The sequence below is a fragment of the Gasterosteus aculeatus genome, chromosome 9 (genome assembly GCF_964276395.1).
Source record: "Gasterosteus aculeatus chromosome 9, fGasAcu3.hap1.1, whole genome shotgun sequence".
NCBI lineage: Eukaryota > Metazoa > Chordata > Actinopteri > Perciformes > Gasterosteidae > Gasterosteus > Gasterosteus aculeatus.
The window spans coordinates 22,721,871-22,737,468 of record NC_135696.1 but is presented as its reverse complement, the minus strand read 5'-3'; the positions used below and the strand labels follow the sequence as shown (position 1 = coordinate 22,737,468).

Below are 15,598 nucleotides of genomic sequence, written 5' to 3'. Positions count from 1 at the left end.
TATTTAGGTAGTCAATAAGTTCCTAACACATAAACCGGGAAAAAAATGTATTATGATCATTTTCTAGGCGTTTAAATTGCTGGGGTCAAATTGATGTTAGTAAATTGGAAGGTAACAGGAGGGTTAAAAGAGAATACATTATACATTATTACCTTATTCCGTACTGCATCCTCCGATGTTTCCCCCAATAAGAGAATAAAATACACGATGGACGTCCACGTGTCGCTCCTCTGGTTCCAGGATGGTTACTTATTGATTTATTCATACGGAAGTCATTTTTGTCCTCCATACAAATCAGTTACCTCACGTTGATCCTCATTTCTTCAGGATACCCACAATTGTTACGGTCCGTGTAGGTACCAGTTCTTAACAGCAGGTGACATTGTTCAGCCATTTTAGCAGGATTTAAATCGAACCATTTTAACGACGTTACATATATATACAGTACATACTTTTTAATTTAAATATACATTTGTATTACTTTTTTTTTAATATCTCATATTCTCTTTGATTTTAATTGCTCCTGTCCAAACATTTACAAAATAAACAGAATATATCTGTGAATATGTTTGCGTATTTAGCTACAGACATGGCAACCCGCACACACGACGTGTCACCACCACGTGAACACCTACAGCCGGAAGCCCGGTGTCAACAAAAATGAGCCACGTGACCAACTCGGAACTATTTAAACACGGTCCTGTCAGGTGTGCGAGAAGCAAAACGCGAATTATCGACAGAGAAACACAACATCCTCATGGTTCCTAATTCCCGCCCCCTTCTCAACCGTATTTGTGAGCGTGTACCGGATGTGACCCCTCGACCGATGACGCGTTTGCCCGGAACTCGTTGATGTCTCGTTCTTGACTCAAGACCCGGAAGCCAAGGCTCACTGCTACTTTACGAAAGCTCAAAACAGCCTCAAAACGCACCGTTACGGTTCTGATTTGATTGTAAACGACGTCACTAAAGGAGCGACACTCCTCGCTGGAGGACCGGCGTCACTGTAACGCGCCTCGCGTACCGCTACGGCCGCTAGCCTACTTGTTTTTTTAGCCATCTAGCAGGATCGTCGTTCGCTGACGTTAGCCGCTGGTTAGCTGCCTGGCGATGGACGCGGCTCGCGGCGGCGGTGCTGTGGCCGGATGTCTGCTGCTGCTGCTGCTGGCCGGGTGCGACGCGAGGATACACAAGCTCAGCCTGCAGGTAAAGACGGCTGTGCCGAACTACAGGTGTGCTGCCTGTGAGGTAGCAGCTAGCTGCGCGGGCTGGACTCCTCCAGCCATCATTCCGCTGGCTAGCTAGCTTGTTAGCTAGCATTTAATCGTCACTCCAGCAACGTCACATCTGTATTACTTCGAAGATATAAGTAATATAAGATGATTCCTTGTTATAGATTAAACTGCCAGTAGTGTACAAAGGTATTCAAACTTATCATTGATGCTCCAAGTAAACAACGCTGAGCCAGAGGGATTAATCGATAAGCCTCATTGTGTAGATGGATCGTTTATTATTATGGAGCGATCGCTCTGTGGAAAGTAACAGCAAACAAGTACACAGATAGTACATAAAGAGTTAGTGTCTAATGGTCATAGTACCTAAACATTGATTTCAAGGAAGTAGATTGGCCCCGTTGTCATGGTAACATCCAGCTGATTGATCCGCTTCAGAACCCATATTTAAGTAAAGTATCACTACTCTGTGGTAATACTGCTATCTGTGAGTACGTGCTGTACGCGTTAAATGACGGCTCCTCTGTCTCGTCCCCAGAATGAAACTCGCTTCGTTGTGGACCTCAACACCTTTGGTTTCTACGGTAACGGGACCCTGGACGTCAACCTGCTGTCCCTGCGCCTCCCGGAGCAGGCGGTGAACTACAGCCTTCACCCCGTAAGGACGGGTGGAGTTTAGCTCTCTGATCTACGTCAGGCTCGTTTACTTTAAAAGAGCTTATGTTCACAATGCACCACACACACACACACACACACACACACACACACACACACAGCCCTCAGTGGAAGTTGTGTTGATGGGTGACACCCTCTCTGCAGGTGGGCTTCACCCTCTCGCGGTCCCGTGTCAACGGAGTGCTGTCCTACACGGTGAGTGTCCCGGACGGTGCTGGTCAGTACGTCTGGGCGGTGCTGACTGCTTGTGTTCTGTCCACAGGCGGAGGAGACGGAGACGTGTCCACTCACGCTCACCAAGTTCACCAGCAACGAGCCCCTCATCCTCTTTCTCCTTCACTTCGACACGTCCAGGTGTGTGTGTGTGTGTGTGTGTGTGTGTGTGTGTGTGTGTGTGTGTCATTGTGTTACTACGGACTAATGTAATGTGTGTGTGTGTCATTGTGTTACTACGGACTAATGTAATGTGTGTGTGTGTGTGTCATTGTGTTACTACGGACTAATGTAATGTGTGTGTGTGTGTGTGTGTGTGTGTGTGTGTGTGTGTAGTGTCAATGTGAGAGCTTTGGGCGACCAAGACAACGTCCTGGTAGCAAAGACCAAGACGCCTAAAGGTCAGTGTCTCTTACTGCTTCTCCACTGCTACGTCTCCGTTTAACACCTCTGTGCTACGTCCACGCTGCTACGTCTCAGTTTAACACCTCTGTGCTACGTCCACGCTGCTACGTCCACGCTGCTACGTCTCAGTTTAACACCTCTGTGCTACGTCCACGCCGCTACGTCCACGCTGCTACGTCTTAGTTTAACACCTCTGTGCTACGTCCACGCTGCTACGTCTCTGTTTAACACATCTGTGCTACGTCCACGCTGCTACGTCTCTGTTTAACACATCTGTGCTACGTCCACGCTGCTACGTCTCTGTTTAACACATCTGTGCTACGTCCACGCTGCTACGTCTCTGTTTAACACATCTGTGCTACGTCCACGCTGCTACGTCTCTGTTTAACACATCTGTGCTACGTCCACGCTGCTACGTCTCAGTTTAACACCTCTGTGCTACGTCCACGCCGCTACGTCCACGCTGCTACGTCTCTGTTTAACACATCTGTGCTACGTCCACGCTGCTACGTCTTAGTTGAACACCTCTGTGCTACGTCCACGCTGCTACGTCTCTGTTTAACAGCTCTGTGCTACGTCCACGCTGCTACGTCTCTGTTTAACACCTCTGTGCTACGTCCACGCCGCTACGTCCACGCCGCTACGTCCACGCTGCTACGTCTCTGTTTAACACATCTGTGCTACGTCCACGCTGCTACGTCTCTGTTTAACACATCTGTGCTACGTCCACGCTGCTACGTCTCTGTTTAACAGCTCTGTGCTACGTCCACGCTGCTACGTCTCTGTTTAACAGCTCTGTGCTACGTCCACGCTGCTACGTCTCTGTTTAACACCTCTGTGCTACGTCCACGCCGCTACATCCACGCTGCTACGTCTCTGTTTAACACATCTGTGCTACGTCCACGCTGCTACGTCTCTGTTTAACACATCTGTGCTACGTCCACGCTGCTACGTCTCTGTTTAACAGCTCTGTGCTACGTCCACGCTGCTACGTCTCTGTTTAACAGCTCTGTGCTACGTCCACGCTGCTACGTCTCTGTTTAACAGCTCTGTGCTACGTCCACGCCGCTACGCCAGCGTTTGAGCACAGCAAACAGAGCGGTTTGGACGCTCAGATGAAGAGTTCGCCACATTCAGAACATCTTTAGATGAAGCACCTCATCCCACCAAACGTCACTACTGTCCCTTTAAGGAGCCGCAGGAGTGATGTCATCGTCTGAAGCCGCATTCCTTTGTATTAAAGTATCTACTTGCTTCCTGTAGCTGCTGCTGCCACAGCAGCCAAACCAGCGCCGACCCAGCCGCAGGACGGGTTGGACCACAAGGAGCCGGAAGCCACGTCGGTGCCTCACGATTCGCATATGCAGGTAGGAGGCGCTGCGGCGCCGAGCGTCTGCCCCCTGTGGCGAAGCCCAGTTGTGATGTTGTGATCCGTCCTCTGCTTCCAGCTGGAGAACCTCAAACAAGTCACCTTGGCTCTGGACAAAAGCAACGGCTCCTACAGCTTCAGCGTAAGCCCGCCTCCCTCCCCGCTGTGCGTCATGTGACCGGGTGTTTGACGTGTTGTACCGACGCGTGTCGTCCCCCCACAGTTCAAGCTCGTGGTCGGCCCGCTGGCGGAGGGTCTGTACACCCTGAAGTTCCACTACTGCAGGAACCGGGTACCCGGGATCAAGCTGCCGTACTCGCTGGCCGTAAGTACCCGTGTGTGTCTCAACACGTGGCGCTCGGCTGTGCACGTGAGCTGACGCCCCACACGCACACTCTGCAGGTGAATGTGACGGAGAGGAACCCGGGCGGCTTCCTGTCGGCGGCGGAGATCCCCCTCTCTCGCCTCTACATCGGCATGGCGGGGGTCTTCTTCGTGGCGGCGATGGTCTGGATCTACACCCTCATGAAGCACAGGTACGCTGTGTAGCTGCTGTAGCGTTAGCTTAGCATAGCACCGATCCAACCAGACTCCTTTAAAATAAAAAGCACTTTAAGTTATTGACTCATCGTCCCGAGGAGAGAGACATTTTATTGTGGTTAAATCTCTTGAGTCCATCCAGCTGTTGGACGTGTGAAACGGCTTCCTAACGGAGACCGGCTGCGTTGTTGTTCTCTGTCATGTGATCATCTGTCCTGCAGGTACAGTGTGTTTAAGATCCACTGGCTGATGGCAGCGCTGGCCTTCACCAAGTCCACGTCCCTGGTGTTCCACAGTGTGAGTGCATGGACGCCGTCTGTCCTCTGCAGATACTTTAGTACACCGTCAGCATCCATTAGTCCATCAGTAGATTAACAAGTGGTTCAAACCAATTATTTGTCTTCGTGTGTCTCTGTCTCTCAGATAAACTACCACTTCATCAACACTGAGGGGCATCCCATCGAGGGCTGGGCCGTCATGTACTACATCACACACCTGTAGGTACCTGTCCTCCAGCGTGCAGCTGCACAGTGACGTCCACTGAGAAGGTCTGTGTGTGTCCTTCCAGGCTGAAGGGGGCGCTGCTCTTCATCACGCTGGCACTCATCGGTACCGGCTGGGCCTTCGTCAAGTACATCCTGTCTGACAAGGAGAAGAAGATCTTCATGATCGTCATCCCTCTGCAGGTGTGTGTGTGTGTGTGTGTGGTGGGGGGGGTGGTGGATCTGCTTTGATGACCCACTCACCTGTCGTCCTCCAGGTCCTGGCCAATGTGGCCTTCATCATCATCGAATCTACGGAGGAAGGCACCAGCGAGTACTACCTGTGGAAGGAGATCCTCTTCCTGGTCGACCTGCTCTGCTGCGGAGCCATCCTGTTCCCCGTGGTCTGGTGTGTGTGTGTGTGTGTGTGTGTGTGTGTGTGTGTGTGTGTGATGAAATAAAATAATGCAAGTTCATCCGCCGTAAGAAAGAACGTTCACAAACGTCCTGTTGGTCCTCAGGTCCATCCGTCATCTCCAGGAGGCCTCCAGCACCGACGGAAAAGGTCTGACCCTGAACCTCCTCACGCACACTCCTTCTCATGCTGCGTGGAGCCTCAGGAAGCTAATCTCTCTCTCTCTCTCTCTCTCTCTCTCTTCCAGCCGCCATGAACCTGGAGAAGCTGAAACTCTTCCGGCATTATTACGTGATGGTAGGAGAAGGTTTACTCTGATGATGATTCTTCTACTGTGACGGAGCTGACGGAGTTTTACTGACCGTGTCCTCCTCAGATCGTGTGCTACATCTACTTCACCAGGATCATAGCCATCCTGCTGAAGGTCACCATGCCCTTCCAGTGGCAGTGGTGCTACGAGGTGAGACCAACGTGGTCCTTGTTGTTTGATGCTAATGCTAATGCTAGCTGCTGGGCTCCAGTGTAACCCCCCCCCTCTCACCAGTTCCTGGTGGAGGTTTCCACTCTGGTCTTCTTTGTGCTGACGGGTTATAAGTTCCGTCCAGCTTCCAACAACCCGTATCTGCAGCTCCCTCAGGACGAGGAGGACGTGGAGATGGACGAAGTGTAAGTTCAGCTCCGTCAATCCCACAATCAATCAATAAGTCGGTCGCACAGTATAATTGATGGTTGCCCCCCCCCCGTCCCCCCCCCCCCCGTCCCCTCTCAGAGTGACTGAGTCTGGAGCTCTGGAAGGAATCTCCAAAGTCAAGAAGACGTGTAACGGACGAGAGCGGCAGAAAGAGTCCACACTGTGAACAACCAGCTGCAGCCTATTTATTCTTTTGTGGGGGGGGGGGGGGGGGGGGGGGACTAAAGACCCTCACTGGTACTCGGGGGATGGGGGTGGGGGATGAGGGGGGGGGGGGGGGGGGTTCTCCCCCAGTGACATAAACTCTGGTGGTCATGTCTGCTATGCAATAGAGAGAACGGCTGCAGACAAGTGTGTGTGTGTGTGTGTGTGTGTGTGTGTGTGTGTGTGTGTGTGTGTGTGTGTGTGTGTGTGTGTGTGTGTGTGTGTGTGTGTGTGCGCGTGTGCGTGTGCTCTCAGGTTAGCGGTTGATGAATATCTTTGTGTTTCTCAAGTGGCAGCGTGTCATCGGCTGTTATCAACGTCATAGAGGCTCCTCCCCCTCCCCTCCCACCTCCCTCCCCCTTGTGACGTGAATTAAACATTTTCAAGTGACACAAAGTCTTAGTTTACGTGACCTTTAGCTTAGCTTGGCTAGCTCACTAGCTTAGCCACATCCCAAACGCATGAGCGTCCTCTCTGAATCCCTTTTACCGTTCGGACGTTTGATTGACACGTCTCTCCTGTACATATTTTAGTTTTACGTTGCCGTGGCAACGTGAAGGGGGCGGGGCTTGGCTTCTCCTGTGTATGGCTGAGATACTTAAGCCCCGCCCTCTCCTCCCCATCACTTCTGAATCCACCTTCTGGCTTTTGACCTTTGCTCTTGATGTGAAGCTTATATTCTGACTTCAGAGACGTTTCATGGGTTCCTTGAGGACGAGGAACCGTCAGACCGGCCGAGGTCCCGGTGGTCTGATGGTTCCTTGAGGACGAGGAACCCTCAGACCGGCCGAGGTCCCGGTGGTCTGATGGTTCCTTGAGGACGAGGAACCCTCAGACCGGCCTAGGTCCCGCTGGTCTGATGGTTCCTTGAGGACGAGGAACCCTCAGACCGGCCGAGGTCCCGCTGGTCTGATGGTTCCTTGAGGACGAGGAACCCTCAGACCGGCCGAGGTCCCGGTGGTCTGATGGTTCCTTGAGGACGAGGAACCCTCAGACCGGCCGAGGTCCCGGTGGTCTGATGGTTCCTTGAGGACGAGGAACCCTCAGACCGGCCTAGGTCCCGCTGGTCTGATGGTTCTTTGAGGACGAGGAACCCTCAGACCGGCCGAGGTCCCGCTGGTCTGATGGTTCCTTGAGGACGAGGAACCCTCAGACCGGCCGAGGTCCCGCTGGTCTGATGGTTCCTTGAGGACGAGGAACCCTCAGACCAGCCGAGGTCCCGCTGGTCTGATGGAGCGTCACAATAAAACGCTGCTGTTCTGAAAGTTGTTTTTAATCTTTTTTTTTCTGGCCTGTTTTTCTTCTATTTAATGTTTGTTCTCATGAGGTTTTTTTCCATCATGTTGAGTTCTACTTTAGTAAATTAAACATGGTGTGAAACTTTAAGGTCAACGCAAATTTATTTATGGACGACGTCCAATAAAAACTTCTTAATTTCATTTTTCTGAAGATGTTTGTTTTCAAGTTGTTCTGTTTGAAACCTGTTAATTAAACCGACAAATGTTCTTCAGCGAGGTCTCATTGTTGAGCTGCATACATTTTGGGGGTCAAAGGTCACTGTGACCTCACCTTTTGGCCCATGATTGATTTGCTCGTTGTGATGATGTCTCGCCATCGTCCACGGGATGAAAGAGTCCTGCCCCACAATGCAATGCGCTGCCTGGAGCGCGCGTGTCATCAGTGTTCTGATACTCTGTGTTATTGATTGATGGGCCGTGATGCTGCTGTGACTCCGATCGGATTGGAGATTGGTCTCCAGGAGAGGAGGAACATCTCAGCAGGTTGTTCCCTCAAAGGGTCCCGTGATGGAGATCTAACGGCGGCTTGATGCTCTGGGACGTCGAACGGACTCGAGCGTGCGTCTGGATGGTGAGGAGCATCTGGAGACGAGATGTTTGATGCTTTAACGGAGGGAAGACTTCACCACTGGTCGGATGAGGTCTTCATCAGTCTAACGCATCTGAATAAATGGAAGCTGATCCAGAGATTAAAACTGTCAAGTATTACTTCATTTATTTTACACGGCCTTTAAAGTCCCTTTGTGTCATTTTAAGTCAAACGTTCAGTTTAGACTGAAGAGACACAAAGAACTGGCTGAATCTCATCACGTACACGTGTGTGTGTGTATATATGTATACATGTTATTTAGTAGTACTTACAGCTCACTCAGTATTCTCCTCCCTTGAACCGTTGTACATTGTGTCCTGTAGGACCACACTAGGCCAGAATTTGGCACACACGTGCTCTTGGACACGCTCTACAGAGCAAGAAGTCAATCACGGTATCTAAATGCGCCTGACTAGATTTTCCGCCATTTTGAGTTTGGTGAAAAAGACGTTTTTGCGCTGTGATTTCTCCCGAGTGTCAGAAACCTCGTGTGGATCGTTGTTGGGTCAAAGGTCACTCGAGCCAACATGTTGTCTTATTGGTTTGAGAAGTTACGGGCTGATGAACTTTGCAGGGCTGTGGTTAATCTAGCAAGTCACAGGAATGGTTTGGGTTAGTTAGGGTTAGTTAGGGTAACAACTAATAACTCGCCACACATGTGAACATTGAACCCCTGAACACACGCACACACGTTTCCTAATATCTGAAGAAAAGGGGGCGCTGCGGTTAATGGTTTTTAGTCTATTTTCATGATGTTTTTTTTAAAAACACCATTTGGCATGATTGCAGTTGTTTTAACTCGACCAAACTTTATCTAATCTGCTCCATATTTCTCGTATAGCATGAACTTCTCGCCCTGCAGACCTCCATGAGATCATTGTAACCTCGCTCATAGCGCCACCTGGGGGAACAGGAAGTTAAATGTGTGTTTTATTTTACACCCTGCTCCTCACAGGTCAATCTGACCCTCTCAGCAGAGACGTTAAAAACGCTTCACTGTGAATATTATAAGAATCTGATGCTTCACCAAGAGCAACACAACCGCTGTGACTCTACTGGACATCATCGGATTCTTTCCAATTCACACGTTTGATGAGACTCTGGGCCTGAAGAGATGCAAAGCTGAATCAAGTCATAGCGCCACCTACTGGTAACAGGAAGTCACATTTTCTGGTATCAAGTAAAAAACGAAGGTGGAATTTCAAGAGGCTTTAATTTCTAAATTGGTACATGAGAATGTCCTGGTTATCATCGAGCGACCCCTCGGGGATGTGTTCTCTCTGCCGGCAGTGGAAAGACTGTGTAACTATTCATGTTCTCCTTTTAAATCTCATCTGAAATTGACCAGACGTGGTCTTGTGATTGATATTTTGGCTCATTTATGGCATTTTGAGAGGCTTTAATTTTGGAATAGTACATCAGAATGTCCTGCTCATCCCCGGGGAAGAGTACTGTCGGTCTGAAGTGAAATTATCATGTAACTATTGATAGTTTCCTTTTAATTCTAACCTGATGTAGTGTGGTGATACGCGTGTTGTGTGGAGGCCTCAGAGTGCGTCAGAGAGCATCATGGAGACCAAGGAGCTCACCTTCAGCTCACAGATGAAGCTCTACCTACATATGAAGCCGGGTCAGGTTACGAAAAAGATCCCAAGCTTTGAACATTTCACAGAGCAGCAAGTTCACTTTTTGGCCTCGATGCAAAACGCACGATAAGAGAAGAAAGAACATTAATATATAAATATGCATATGTTTATAAATGTAAATATATATATACTTATTATATATATATACATATATATTTATACATGTATAAAGTATATTTATTTATGTATATATACAGTAAGTAAAGCAGAAAGAAAGTACAAATATTCATATGTATATATTTATAAAATCATTTTCTTTTTTTAGCTTGTGCTGAGAGCAGACTTCATCACGCAGACTGCAGCACGCCATGTGACCCCCCCCCCCCCCCCCCCTCACTGCGGTCCGTCCAGGGTGCAGCAGACTGCAGTCTCCCTCCCTCATTGCACTGCTCCTCACGCTGCTGGGACCATGTGAGTACTGCCTCTCAGCTCTTCTCCTTATCATGATCATGTATGTGTCTATACACATACACGTATGTATGTGTATGTGTGTACACATATACACACATATATATATATATATGTGTGTATGTGTGAATATGTAACCCTAATAAAAGGGAACTCAGCTGCTGCCTCAGACGTTCAGCTCGTTGAACATTTGTCTTGAACCGGTTCTGCTTCTGGTCTTTAAAGAACCGACGAGACACAACGAACGGTTCACCGGGTTCGCTGGTGACCTCAAAACGCCTTTGATGTTGCGAGCTGAGGATGAGGAGGAGGATGAAAATGAGGATGAAGCAGATCTCTCTGTCTTTGCGCCACATTTAGTCTCTCCGTGCTCGCCCTCACTAAGCTTTAAAGGTCTTTGACAACAGTCCTCTGACATTGATGCTTTTTATTGATTTTAGTTACTGAAGTTCTGAAGAATAAGATCTCGCATGTGTGTTTGGGGAATAAGTACTTCAGCAGTAACACACTGTGTAAAAGTATTAATCAGCTGAGCATCTCCCTCATGTTCTTTCACTGTAATATTACATGATCATGTAATATTACAAAAAATAGTACTAATAGTAGTAGTACTAGTACTGCTTGTTCACACAGAAACAAAATGGATCTTAAATGGTTCTAAAAGATGAGCGAGGCTCCACTTTATTTATTGGGTGGTTCTTCATGTTTGTCACGTTTCAGGGGTTGTTAACAAGCTCTGCTTAATATGCAAATATGTAATAAATGTTTGAGTTATTGTATGAATTACGAATAACTTACCGTGGGCCTGGTGTAGTAACCTGCTATAAAATATATTATATATTAATATATAAATATACCATACAATATAAATATGTTATATTGCAGTGGTACAGTCCTATAGGAGACGGACAGTGGTACAGTCCTATAGAAGACGGACAGTGGTACAGTCCTATAGGAGACAGTGGTACAGTCCTATAGGAGACGGGCAGTGGTACAGTCCTATAGGAGACGTGCAGTGGTACAGTCCTATAGGAGACAGTGGTACAGTCCTATAGGAGACAGTGGTACAGTCCTATAGGAGACAGTGGTACAGTCCTATAGGAGACGGGCAGTGGTACAGTCCTATAGGAGACGGACAGTGGTACAGTCCTATAGGAGACGGACAGTGGTACAGTCCTATAGGAGACGGACAGTGGTACAGTCCTATAGGAGACGGACAGTGGTACAGTCCTATAGGAGACAGTGGTACAGTCCTATAGGAGACGGGCAGTGGTACAGTCCTATAGGAGACAGTGGTACAGTCCTATAGGAGACGGGCAGTGGTACAGTCCTATAGGAGACGGGCAGTGGTACAGTCCTATAGGAGACAGTGGTACAGTCCTATAGGAGACAGTGGTACAGTCCTATAGGAGACAGTGGTACAGTCCTATAGGAGACAGTGGTACAGTCCTATAGGAGACAGTGGTACAGTCCTATAGGAGACGGGCAGTGGTACAGTCCTATAGGAGACGGGCAGTGGTACAGTCCTATAGGAGACGCGCAGTGGTACAGTCCTATAGGAGACGGGCAGTGGTACAGTCCTATAGGAGACGGGCAGTGGTACAGTCCTATAGGAGACGGGCAGTGGTACAGTCCTATAGGAGACAGTGGTACAGTCCCATAGGAGACGGGCAGTGGTACAGTCCTATAGGAGACAGTGGTACAGTCCTATAGGAGACGTGCAGTGGTACAGTCCTATAGGAGACAGTAGTACAGTCCTATAGGAGACAGTGGTACAGTCCCATAGGAGACGGGCAGTGGTACAGTCCTATAGGAGACGGTGGTACAGTCCTATAGGAGACGTGCAGTGGTACAGTCCTAGAGGAGACGCGCAGTGGTACAGTCCTATAGGAGACAGTGGTACAGTCCTATAGGAGACAGTGATACAGTCCTATAGGAGACAGTGGTACGGTCCTATAGGAGACGCGCAGTGGTACAGTCCTATAGGAGACGCGCAGTGGTACAGTCCTATAGGAGACGCGCAGTGGTACAGTCCTATAGGAGACGCGCAGTGGTACAGTCCTATAGGAGACGCGCAGTGGTACAGTCCTATAGGAGACGGACAGTGGTACAGTCCTATAGGAGACGGACAGTGGTACAGTCCTAGAGGAGACGCGCAGTGGTACAGTCCTAGAGGAGACGCGCAGTGGTACAGTCCTAGAGGAGACGCGCAGTGGTACAGTCCCAGAGGAGACGCGCAGTGGTACAGTCCCATAGGAGACGCGCAGTGGTACAGTCCCATAGGAGACGGGCAGTGGTACAGTCCCATAGGAGACGGGCAGTGGTACAGTCCTAGAGGTGACGCGCAGTGGTACAGTCCTATAGGAGACGCGCAGTGGTACAGTCCTATAGGAGACGCGCAGTGGTACAGTCCTATAGGAGACGGGCAGTGGTACAGTCCTATAGGAGACGTGCAGTGGTACAGTCCTATAGGAGACGGGCAGTGGTACAGTCCTAGAGGTGACGCGCAGTGGTACAGTCCTAGAGGTGACGCGCAGTGGTACAGTCCTATAGGAGACGTGCAGTGGTACAGTCCCATAGGAGACGATGTGCGCTGACTGTGATGGATCTTCTGCTGTGTTCCTGCAGGGCTTTCCTCTCCATGTTTGCGTTGGCGGCCGTTGTGCTCTCTGCCGGAGGAAGCGTTGGGTGAGTTAACTGATCTCATGAGATCGAAACTACTCAAACCTTGTTTAAAAAAAGAAAGATCTTTAAGGGACAGCACTGAGGGGAGGTGGTTTGAGGTACAGACAGTAGTACCTGGATGTTTGTCTGACAGGCCGAGTACCAACAGCAGCTTCTGCACCGAGTCCAAGGAGTGCCTGGAGTACCAGCTGGTCTGCAAGACTGACGAGTACGAGGTGAGCGGACCTCCGGTCGGCCGTCAGGACGCCATAATCCGCCCATCGCTTCTGACAATGTGTGTGTGTCTGCATGTGTGTTCAGGTGCGACACTACAGCCCCACCCGTTGGGTGTCCACTGACGCAGAGGCCTACTTCATGGGCGTGGGGGCAGCCATGGCCTTCAGGAGACTCTTCCAGTACATCACTGGAGCCAACGAGGGAGGTGAGGTCACACAGGGTGGATGGGGGGGGGGCGGGCCCCCGCTCAGCATTGTGTTCATTGCCTGTGTGTGTGTGTGTGTGTGTGTGTGTGTGTGTGTGTCAGGCTTCCAGATGGAGATGACCGCCCCGGTACTGGTGAGAATCCAGGAGGAGACCCGGATGTGGGAGCCGGCCGTGTACTCGCTCAGCTTCCCGCTGCCGGCCGCCTATCAGGAGGAGCCGCCGGCGCCCACCAGCGACAAGGTGAGCCCCCCCCCCCCCCCCGCCTTCGCCATCTGGCCTCAGTGCTATGCTAAGCTAGCAACCCGGAAAAACATTGTAATCTAGACGTAAATGATGTTTACACACATAATATCTACAGAAAAAAATACATAAACTCATCCGCGTTTTTAAGATTTCAACAAGAATCATTTCAACGTTGGAGAATCACTTCGATGCCTCACATTGTCTCAGCTGTACTTCACGGAGATGCCGGAGATGGACGTCTACGTGAGGAGCTACGGCGGCTGGATGCTGTCGGTGACGTCGCGGCTTCACGCTCACCTGCTGAACAAAGAGCTGGGGAGGGTGGGGGCTTCCTACAACCACAGCTTCCACTACGGGGTCGGCTACGACAGGTTAGCTCCCCGCTGGTTAGCGCTTAGCATCTAACACATCATAGATATGTTTATAACACACTTTAGTATAATGATGATGATCCTAATGCGTGTGTGTGTGTGTGTGTGTGTGTGTGTGTAGTCCCCTCAAACTGTTGAACAGGCACAATGAGGTTTGGTACGTGGCCGAGGGGGATCCGGTCTGCAAGGATCCACAGGAGCCGACCCCCGCACACACCCCCAGGGTCACTCCTCCCAACTCCCCCACAGACTCACCAACCGAGCCCCTCCCCCACACTCTCTATAGCTCACCCGCCCTCCCCCCCTCCAACGTTTCCTCACCCTCCTCTTCCCCCCTAGCGCCCTCCGACACCCCCGCAGCCCCCGCGTCCAGCGCTCTGCTTGGCTCCTCCTCCGACGCCCCCATCCAGGTCTCGCAGGACCTGACCGCCAACTCCACGGCCTCCGGCTCCGCCATCTGGTCCCCGGAGTACGTGGGGAACGGCACAGCCGGCGGGGGCTCAGCCCTGGAGGCCGGCGCCGCCCAGTAGCTTCAGGGGGATTTACAGTGTGAGTCTGAGTAGAAAGAAGCAGGTGTTCCTGTAGCTCCTCCTCTAGGTATGTTCTCTGCGCCCTATCACAGCGTTGCACCTGCAGCTTCCTGTCCGCTCTGTAGTTCTGAGCTTATCAGCCGCTTCATAGAATTAGATAAGACATGTTCATCGCCACGGTTACGGTGTGGAGTTCAAGCTTAAAACTAACGAGCAGCTATAAGGAGCTCCATGGAGCCTGCTCAGTGACACGGTGACCTATCAGAGGAAACACTCCATGTGACTCGCCATTCTTCTTCTTCAGTCAATATGCTACCAGCCTCTTGTCTGCGTCCGGCTTCCTGTCCGCTGATCTCGTGATATTTGAGCTGCTATGTTGGACAATCATCATGGTCGTTAGGATCATCTTCCTAGAGCAGTAATACTGTACGGCATCTGAAGAAGGAGAGGTTGTGACCTTTACCTTCTGACTTCTTCTCCTACTACATCCTTTACCAGGGGTGCCCAATAGGTCGATCGCCAGGCAGTGCCAGTAGATGTCAGGTGACCACGCATGCTCCAATGGAAAACTTGGTAGTGCTAATTAGCGATCCTTGCTTACTAACGGACACATTTCATTTAAGAGCAACCCCGACTACTCAAGTCATCCAGTAAGGTGATGACCATCGTCTGACAGATGAGCGGCTCCTAGTTTTTTATATTGATTTGTGAACTCACATGATGCAGCGTTGTTGTTCCGTTTGATTACCGCTACTACCCCCCGTCGCCTCGCCGCGGCTTGGTCGATTGAAAAGGGTGGGCACCCCTGTCCTATTCGATGATTTCTTCTTCTACTACATCCTACACTATGAGCTACGTCGCTAGTTAGCATTGATCTCTAGCTGAGCTGCGCAATAAAAACATGTGACTAACTCCTGGTATCGCTGGTGTCTTTGACTTCCTTTATGATGCTCTACTTGGGATGATTGTGGAGACTGATGCTAGCCTTCATCAGCTCAGGGAGAACGTCTCTCAAACCAACCGCCGTGTCGGATTGGATGACCTGGAGATTCTCCCAATCTGCTCTGTGACGAACAAAGGTGTCGGAGGCGAGGCTGTGTGTTCTTACTTTAGCTTTTAGCCTTTACAGTTACCCCAAAAACCTCTTAAACGCCCTCACAGCTCACGCCATCAGAGCAA

At 50.2% G+C, this 15,598-nt stretch overlaps 2 protein-coding genes across 2 annotated transcripts; both read left to right on the top strand.

Annotated features, from left to right (window-relative positions):
• The first annotated feature begins 602 nt into the window (after positions 1 to 602).
• Positions 603 to 7,736, top strand: gpr108 (G protein-coupled receptor 108). The gene is made up of 18 exons (XM_040185513.2): positions 603 to 1,206; positions 1,771 to 1,890; positions 2,052 to 2,102; positions 2,170 to 2,261; positions 2,457 to 2,521; positions 3,789 to 3,892; positions 3,974 to 4,036; positions 4,118 to 4,219; positions 4,297 to 4,430; positions 4,656 to 4,731; positions 4,858 to 4,931; positions 5,003 to 5,120; positions 5,195 to 5,325; positions 5,438 to 5,481; positions 5,579 to 5,628; positions 5,708 to 5,791; positions 5,876 to 5,997; positions 6,101 to 7,736. The coding sequence occupies exons 1-18, from the start codon at positions 1,111 to 1,113 to the stop codon at positions 6,186 to 6,188; spliced, it is 1,614 nt and encodes a 537-aa protein (XP_040041447.2). The 5' UTR covers positions 603 to 1,110; the 3' UTR covers positions 6,189 to 7,736.
• Positions 7,737 to 10,085: 2,349 nt separating this feature from the next.
• On the top strand, positions 10,086 to 15,337 carry soul5l (heme-binding protein soul5, like). Its single transcript, XM_040185557.2, has 7 exons — positions 10,086 to 10,170; positions 12,796 to 12,855; positions 12,986 to 13,067; positions 13,153 to 13,273; positions 13,376 to 13,515; positions 13,726 to 13,889; positions 14,011 to 15,337. Coding segments are annotated over exons 1-7 (978 nt in total). The 5' UTR covers positions 10,086 to 10,168; the 3' UTR covers positions 14,420 to 15,337.
• Positions 15,338 to 15,598: the final 261 nt, after the last annotated feature.